General features: G+C 33.5%; 1 protein-coding gene across 1 annotated transcript in view; it reads right to left on the reverse strand.

The window, feature by feature from the left end:
- Positions 1-9,020: 9,020 nt before the first annotated feature.
- Positions 9,021-9,931, reverse strand: part of LOC112090765 (zeatin O-glucosyltransferase-like) — a 1,482-nt gene continuing 571 nt past the window's right edge. Inside the window, exon 1 of the mRNA XM_024162818.1 lies at positions 9,021-9,931. This exon is cut by the window's right edge and continues 571 nt beyond it. Coding sequence (XP_024018586.1) covers positions 9,021-9,931 — 911 coding nt within the window.

Consider the following 9,931-nt stretch of genomic DNA (forward strand, 5'->3'; position numbering starts at 1 on the left):
AAAAAATATATATGCAATGTGGATAAGGATTTGTTCATTATGAATAAATTGAAAAAAAAAAAAAAAAAAAAAAAAAACTCCTAAAATTATTTTGAAACGAAGAAGTTGTGACATTTTTAAGCTTAAAGTTGAGGAGAGAGAAAAAGTAAAAATCCAAATTGCATTCACTGTAGAAAACAATTTGGGCTGTGAATTGGGGGGGTTGGGGATGGGGGAAGTCAATTCTAAAATCAAGAGTTTAAACTATTGTTAATTGTTTAAATTGTCCACATTTAATTCTCTACCAAACATCAATTTGAACCTTCAACTACAATCCGAATTGAATTTTTTTGTTCGGATTGTTGAAACAAACAACACATTCCATTACATCATAGTATCCACCGATGGGTAAATATTATAATACAATTAAAACTATAAAACTCAATGATAGTTAAATATTGAAGTAACCATTAAAACCACACTATAATATTAAAAATTAGAAGTAGGACTGATTTTAATGATTATTACAATATATTTACCTATTAATGAATATCATTGATTTAGTCGTCATTGGAATAGATTAAATAATTGACTAAATAAATTTATGTAATTAATTAGATTTGATTTTTATCACATCATATTACTAAATTTTTATATTTGATGTAACCACTTATGCAAATGCATCCATTAAAAACTCATTAATATATGTATATACTTGTGTAAATAAACTTCTAGTAAAAATAAATCAGCAAAACACATCATTGATATGTTAACTGGGGTAGAAGTTATTCATGTGATCACTAATTCTACCTCTCTATCTTTTTTGGACAAAAACTTTTCATGGATTTAACATTGTGTTATGAAAAACAGTTTATCATACGGCTAGCTCCGTTAATTTGAATCGTCAGATTCTCCATTAGTTTAATTTTTTTTACTTTTTTATTTGATTTTGTTTGGATTCATCATTTAGAAACATGGTTTAATTAATACAATTCAATTGTGCTATAATAAGCATTGTTGACGTAATATAAGTTTTAGTAAGTCGTTGCTTGGCAATAAGTAGTCAAAAACTTACTATAATCTTCTTGTCTTTTGAGAAAAAGTTTATTAATTATGATCATGTGGTGATGAGTCATACATGACCTGGAACTCTTCAGAAGCACAAAGTAAAGTGCTTCTTCTTATCTTGTCTTTGATTTGAAATTGATTATAATTGTATTTGTATCAAATAAATATATATATATATATATATATATATATATATTAAAAATTCCTCTCAGCGGATGAAACAAACAAGTGCTTCCATGACAAAGTTCGAGACAAAAACGAATGTCTTGGCAAAGATATCGTCAACAAGACACGTGTATCTGTAGGTTGCATCTACTTTAATTTATTTAATAAATAATAAAAGCAATTATTTCAGGGAATCGTACCGTATGCATCTTTGCTGCTTATCCGCGTCTTTACCCGATTTCTTTAGAATATTCTATCTGCACCACTATGGAATCGTATCGTATGTATCTGTTGGCCAATGCTCACAGAATATATGTAGCATCCTTTGTTTAAAGCACTCTAGCCATAGGGATTTCAAAAGTTGCTACTGCCAACTGGTTTTGCCGTTTTGGGGTTGCTTTCTAGCAAAAAATAAATAAAATAGTGGAGAAGTTGCCAAAATCAAATCATATTAAAAATATATCCAGTTAAACCAGTTTTTAATATAAATATGACAGCTGAAAACAGTCTTTTCAATAGTTCTTTTTTCAATGTCTACCAAATGATAGATTTTTACGATATGACTTGAAAAAAATAACTACCGACATGTCACTATTTTTAACCATCAGATATGTATCAAAAGCTATATTTTCTCCTTTTTTTGTTGTTTTATGTGATTTTAACTAAATTCAACAATGAAAAATGTACACCGCTAGTAGGAGGCCCTACTATAAAAAGACCCTAATAATAATATAAAGAGTTCTTTCATCCAATGAGATCGCTATATATATCAGATAAAAGGGCATGACAATTAGGTCAAAATTCGCACCTCATTTCTCTCCGTACACGTGACAACTTAGGCTCCCAGAAATCACTAAACGATTCACCGTAACACCCCGAACAAGCAAGATTGACTCACCGGAGAGCTAGTCTCACCGATCGACCTCATGAGTCACCGCACAACCTTGGGCACTAAGAAACGAGAGAATATCCTCAATACATTCATAAAATAGGAATTGTCAACCAAATCATCCAGAAAAGGGAAGAAATCAGCCAGTTAAGCTAGAATAATCAATTAGAAAAAAGGTCAATGGTTGACTTACACAATAAGAAACACACTCATTGAGCGTGTTTAATTACTTTTCAAATAAGGAAACCAAATCCTCAAAAATCATGAAGAAAAAAGGCGTGATCAACTCCTAATGGACAACAAATCAAGTTTGACCGATCCATAGGAAGGTGAATCTGCAAAGGAAAGTCAAATGTTGCTAGAAAAGGAAACAAATATCACGAATTGAAGGCCAAATCACTCAGAAGAATGAGAAACAATTTGAGGACCTCATCAACTATAAATATGGGAGCTCAAATGCTTTCAAGGGCATCCGGACACCCCAGAGACATCTTTGACACTTATGTCACTTCCAACAATTATTCTCATTATTCTCTATATTTTTCAGCATTTTCGCTTCTCTCTCATCGCATTCTTCTTCCATCGACTCATTGTAATGCTTCTCAGCATATATAATGAACTTACTAAAGCGAACCTTTATAAATTTGTGTGTCTTTATTCTTTCTTTACTTTATTTTATGCTTACTAACATGCTCGTCTTCGTTATGGATAGATCCTTCTAATTGATGACTCCTAACTCAGCCATTAATATCCCTTAATTTCATCAATTGTAGATTTCACCCTCTACAATAATGGGACTTGCGCCAATTACATGATTGTCTATTTATTTCCTCTTTAATCTTGACTTAGTTTAAGGATGTGTTTAAAGGATGAGTTCAAACCTCTCTGATTTGGGTTCAAACAATTTTCTCTCACGAAAAAATTTTAACTTAAAAAAGTTCTGTTATAGTACTCTCTCCCACAAAATTTTAATTCTTATTCAAACCATTTGGTTTGAGCCCACCTTCCAAAAAAGCCTTAAATTTCTTTTAAACCTATGCTAATCAACAATATTTTAGGGAAAAAAAAATAGTATTACTGTTACACATAATCTTATCATTATAAAATGAGAATTTCTATGTGGGGGCATTTCGCTGTAAAAGTCAATATTGGAATCAGATAACGTTTTTGAAATGGAAATAACGCTTCTAACATTTCTTCTCCATTATCCAGCTCTATGCAATATCTACCATCGGTTTAAATTTTATGGTTGGGACCCAGTAATGTTTTTACACTATATATAGAATCCACCTTATAAAGTAGTTGTTTAGTTGAAATCTTCGAATTAATTACTAATTGATATGATGAAACACTAACTTATACATAGTCATGCAACAATTTTCTAATTAGAGAAATTAGTAACCACGCCTCTAACGCCCTGACACTTTATTATTGACTTGTGACTCAAAAATTTCTCACTATAACGTAAATGTGCCACGGTGATGTTCATGATTTTGGGATCACTGCAAAAAGCTAGGGGTTTTCATACATTCCGACAAATGTCACTTTTCTTCGTATGAACGCGTAATTTCTTTAGTACATTCTCGTAATACTTAATGTTACATATGTTGAATTACATTTGGTATTACATACATATACGAACAATGTTACACGGAAATATCACATGGGTGAAAGTGACTCCATTATCCTTCCCAACTTGTTCCCTAGTGGATTTGGTTTTAGTTGGCAGCCTATGTCCACCACGAGAAGTGGCAGCCAAGACTACTTTGCCAGTATATTGTTTTTTGGCTAAAAAAATGATCTGTATAACAGAGCTCCCATTAATTAGGTTGGGGCTTTAGGGGACCTGACCCCTAATGGGAGGAAATAGACATCTCTGATGCAAGACAAGACACGTAGGGTATAGTTTATAGTTGGATCTAGTGTTGGAACTTTAGACGGGCCGCCCGCGACCGCCCGAAAAAACCGAGTTTTTGTCCGAGCCCGACCCGAGTTTTTGCCCGAGTCCGACCCGCCCGAAAAATTCAGGCCGGCCGCCCAAGCCCGAGCCCGAATTTCACCTTGAATGGGCCGCGGGCTTGTATTATGCCGCCCGAGTAGCCCAAATTTTTTTAAAAATTTTTTTTGATATTAAGTTATTTTGTGTTAAAATTTATATATATATATATAAATATATTACAATTTGAAATTTGAAATGAACACACGAACTATATAAAAAAATTATTTCTTTATTAATTTTTTAAATTTGTAATTCATGATTGCCCCGTTAAAAATCTTACCAAGAAAAACCCAATTGGGATAAAAACTTGGCAAGAAAAAAAGAGTGCAATCATTTTGTGACGAATTACAAATTTTACAAACTTACAAAGTTATACAATTACAAATACAATGTCAAAAGTAAATACATATTTACAAATTACAAATTTACAATTTAATTTGAAGCTGAAGGATCGTCTTCAAAATTAAATGTTAATCGATTAAATTCATCGATCCATTCTTGGCTTGCCGGTGAAATTGTATCTTGTAGACATTGATTGGCCCGATCCCAATCCTTAATGCAAACCAAGGCTTCAATAATATCCATTTGCAATGCATTCTGACGTTCCTCAAGTATTCTTCCTGTTGTACTGAAGGCTTGATCGGATGAAACAGTGGAGACTGAGATCAAAAATATATTCATTGCTAATCAAGTTAGGATTGGCCAAGTTAATGCCCGTGCCCTCCACCATTGAACTAAGTCAAACGATTATGCCGTAGCGCCGACTACTAAGCCTTCACTGAGGTATGCCATAAGCTCGTTGAAGCTACTGCCGCCGCTGCCACTCTGTTTGAGTTGTCTTCTTCTTCTTCTTCAACCCGAAAACATTCAAGAATGAATGCGGGTTTTTGTCTTGTTGTTGCGGTTCCTATACTCTATGAGGTACTCTAAACCTAATCTCATATTTACTAAAGATCGAATATATTTTTTCCTTTATTATTAGATATTGGTCCTTACAATTGATGCCTAAAAATTCACCTAAGTTTTCTAAACCACTTTCTAAACCTTCTAATTTTAATCTAGGATCAAAAATAGTACCTAAACCATACAACAAAGGCAACTTAGACTAATATTTTATAGGTTCGACGGTCGGGTTCGGGCGGCAACGGTAAAAAAAGTAGCCGTTGGACAGGTTTTAGGGCAATTCGGGCTTCGGGCAAAATTTGGGTTTTCGTGCTTATTTTCGGGTCGGGCACAACGGTCGGATTTTTGAACGTTTTTCGGGCAGTTTGGGCTTCGAGCGGGTCGGGCAGTCCTGCATGGCTGGAAAAATTCAAAAAAAAACTCCGGCGGACGGCAATCGACAGCACCTACACGGCGGCGGGCTCTGGCATGGTCTCAAAATTCGGGTTGCCCGGGCCCGAGCCCGAATTTCCACCTTGGATAGGCCGGCATATGGGCCTGCTCGCCCGAGCCCAAAAAAATTCGAGCCTCAGGGAGCCCGCCGGTCCGAAGTTCCACCACTAGTTGGATCTCACTCAAGATGGTTATTTTATAGCAAACGTTGGCTAAATGTTGGGTCCCACAACGACCATGGGACCTACGTTAATCATGACAAGATTAGGATGACAACGGAGCATATTTAGAGCGGGGTAGTCTTCTCGTCAACCCGTTTTGCAAACAAAAACACTTATCACACTCACTTCATGAACTCTCATAAGTAAATGGGTTACGGAACGGGTTTCGCTGTCAAAGATTAGGGGTATTCACAATGCCCCATTTACCTGATTAGTTATTCTCATTATAAAATAAATAAATAAATAAACAATACAAACATACTTACAAATAAATGAAAGTTAATTTGAAATTTCCATATATACATATATATTACTATGTAATAGATTTATACTTAAAATTATATATTATAACATATTATACATAATATATCTAATTAACAAATAGGATATAATTAAATGGGGCAGGTAAACGGGGAATAGGGTTGCGACTTTTAAACTCGTCCCTGCCCCGTGACCCACTGTGGATTAAAATTTTAACCTGTTTACAATCTAGATCTGTTTAAAGAGGATTTTTACTACTCCGTTTAATGCAGTTCGTCGGGGACAAATGGGTTAACGGATAAAATTGTCATCCCTAGACAAGATGCATTGTTTGCCTTTCCTTACCATATATATATTATATGGTCATTATAGCCAGGCCAACTAACTAATTGCATTAATTTAGGGGTGGCAATTTATGTTAACAGGTCATGTTCGTATCCAATCCGTTTATTAATTGTGTCAGAGAACATCAACCTAAATACGACCCATTTATTAAACGTGTCAAAAAAGGTAAACCTAAACACGATTCATTTATTAATCGTGTTAATCTTCAACCGTGTAACCTATTTAAAGTAATATATTGAATACATAATTGATACAATTAGAATTTATTTAACACGATCATGACACATTTAATATTTTCATTGGTCTATTTATCTTATTGTTATCTAAACATTAAAATTCATGTTATTTGTATTTAATACATCATATAAACTTTTATATCATGTATAATTAACTTACAAATAACACATATAGTTAACCGTGTCTATTCGGGTCAGTTCATGTTAGAAGGTCAACTGTAACTTAGTCTTTTTATTAATCGTGTCAACCCGATTATGACCTAAACTGATTTATAGTAAACTTAAACCTGCCAACTTCGTGTCAGTTTTGAATCATCATGAGCATTAATAGACACTTTCAATGTTGTGATTTTTAAAAAGATTTATGGATCGTTTAGTTCACGCGTTTAAACTCATAATTATGATTTTGCTACAGAGCTTTCTCTCACAAAAAATTTGAATAAAAAAATTCTTGCCAATAGGTTCTCTAACAAAATTTAAATTTAGAATCAAAATCACGGATTTAAACCCATGAACCAAATGGGCCATTGAGTTTTTAAACAGGTTATTAGCACTGTCAAATTCTAAGATTTAAGCATTTTGATAATTTTGTCCCCTAAAATTTTAATTTCCGCAAAAATTGCTCCTTGAACTATTCTTTTATAGTTTTGTTCGCTGACATTAATATTTCTGTGAAAGTTTTAGTTGTTATGCACAAGGGTGTGCAACAAACCGTTCAAACCATGCAAACCAACCAAACCAAATCAAACCAATAAATAATTGGTTTGGTTTGGTTTAAATTTTTTAAAAACTAATTAGGTTTGGTTTGTGGTTTACCCAAAAAAAAATCAAACCAAACGAAACCAATTTCTATCTATATAATTTTTCTAAAGTTATATATATTTCATATATCTATAACTTATTTATATTTAAAAAACTATTTTATTCCAAAACTAAATGATCTTAACCATAAAGTTTCTATCACAATCTATATATATACATAACTGACATAGCCTTCGTGATCTACCCTTAAGCTCTTCTAGGTTCTGATTGTGATAGAAGTTTCTATCACAACATAGAAGTTTCTATCCTCTCCTCTCATTCTCCACTCCTCTGGGTTCTAATCGTGATTCTAAGCCTTGCCTCTTTGTTAACGTGAATATGGCCTCTTTAATAATAAGTGTTTCTAATTTGTCTATATTTGTTTTCTTTAATATATTTAAAAATAACTTAATATCATATTCAATCATAAGTCACAACAAATATTATATAAATATATATGTAATTTAATTTTTTATCCTTAAAAGAAAGAGAGAAAGAGACAAAAGAGCACACATAATATTAGTACCAGTTATATGGCTGAGACTTGAGAAGATGTAAAATATTAGTTCAAACAAATTAGAAAAATCAAACCAAACCAAATTACAATCCATTTGGTTTGGATTGGATTAGATACCATTAATTAGTTTAGTTTTATTTGAAAATCTCTAGATCAATTTATAATTAGTTTGGTTTGCATTTCACTTAAAATAAACAGTTTCATTAGTTTGCATACCCCTAGTTATGTAATACAAATACTATCTATGTTAAGTTTTAGAAACTGTTATTAATTTTTGTGTCACGAACCAAAGCTACAAAAAATAAAAGTTTTCAGAGTAACTTTTCAACATTAAAAGTTCATAGATCAGAGCATATGCTATGCAGGACTAACGCTAATATTTCCAAACCGAAAAACTAGAAAAACAACAAAATAGAGAAATACACCCCATGGGCTTAAATACTAGTAATTATTTCGTAAAAGTAGCAGGTCATTATAAATTACCACATAAAAAAATGTTTTCTATATTAAACTAGATTTATTATATATTGTATTCGGACCAAAAGTGCATAACAAACCGTTTTGATAAAAATTCCAAAAGTGCATTCGGAACCCAAATGGAAAAAATAAAAATAAAAATAAAACTTTGGGGAAAAAGACAAAAAAAAAAAAGAAGAAGAGAAAAACAAGGAATAAAGCATATTAAAAAGAGAGGGAAAAGTACCTCAAACGAGACACAATTGAATGCATATAAAATTTTGAGGCAAAAGAAAAAAAAAAGAAGCAAAATGTAAAAATATAATAAAATAAAATAGAACTTGGGAAAAAAAGAAAGCAAAGAATAAAAAAATAAAAAATAAATAAAAATAAAAATAAAAACCCCAAAAATAAACGCAAGGACTAAAAAAAAAAAAAAAAAAAAAAAAAAAAAAGGGAAAAAAAAAAAAAAAGTTTTTGTCGAATTTGAGCTTAATTTTTTTTTTTTTTTTTATATTGTTAGATAAACCAAAAGTACGCTAAGCAAAGATCAAGATGGCATATTATATATATTTAGTACACGACACATAACATGTGGTTGTAGTTGCTTTATCAATCCAGTATTCATCAATATTTAAGCAATTTAATGCATTTAAAACTTTTCTATTGTTATTATTATTGATCATCATAATAACATCATTGCAAGAAAGTCATGTTTGATCGTTAATTTGGTACAATTAATGCTACTCTATCTAGTGATATGAGCAATGAAAGAATCCAACTCCACACGAGAAGCTCCACCTTCCGCCACCGATCGCCTGACGGCACCACCCAGTTCCTCAACCCTCTTCCTCATCTTATTCCCTTCTTCGGAAGCCATCAACTTTTTCACACCTTCAGCAACCATAGACGCCGCCGCAACCTCATTGCGGCGGTTCCATTCCCTCACGACCGTGCCAACTTTGAGCACTTTGGTTATCAAAGTTGTGTTCCTTGGTTGGTCCGAGTGCATTGGCCAAGCTCCAATGGGCACTCCCATGGTGATGCTCTCCATGCAAGAGTTCCAACCACAGTGGCTCAAAAACCCACCTGTGGACGGGTGCGCCAAAATCTCCAACTGGGGCGCCCAATCTCTCACCACAATCCCCATATTTCTCACTCTCTCTTCATACCCTTTTGGGAGCTCAATCTTTCTCACTTCACCAAAAACATCTCCTTTGTCTGCATCTCTTAGTACCCAGATGAACTTTTGCTTGCTTTGTTCTAACCCTAGAGCTATTTCTTCTATTTGTTTGTCCGTGAAGACTGAGGTTGTCCCAAACGACACGTAAATGACCGATTTTTGTGCCTGCTTGTCAAGCCAATCCAAGCACATGTTGTGCCTGTCGTTTTGCGCTTTCTTCTCTGACAATTCGACCGGATTGAACGGTCCAATTCCCCAATTTCTCTTCTCTTGAAGAATCCTATCCATTAAGTCCATGTAAGGCTTTTCCATCACCCGGTTTGTGTTCAAAAGATTCCCGGAGATGATGCTTTCGAACTGGTACTGTTCGAAAATGAAATCCAAAAAATCATTGGGGAAGCATCCTTCTAGGGAAGGAACATCTTCCGGAATATATTTCTTAGCCTCTGCTTCTAGTGGCTTTTTCCTTTCCTCCC

The sequence above is a fragment of the Morus notabilis genome, unplaced genomic scaffold (assembly GCF_000414095.1).
Source record: "Morus notabilis unplaced genomic scaffold, ASM41409v2 Scaffold2314, whole genome shotgun sequence".
NCBI lineage: Eukaryota > Viridiplantae > Streptophyta > Magnoliopsida > Rosales > Moraceae > Morus > Morus notabilis.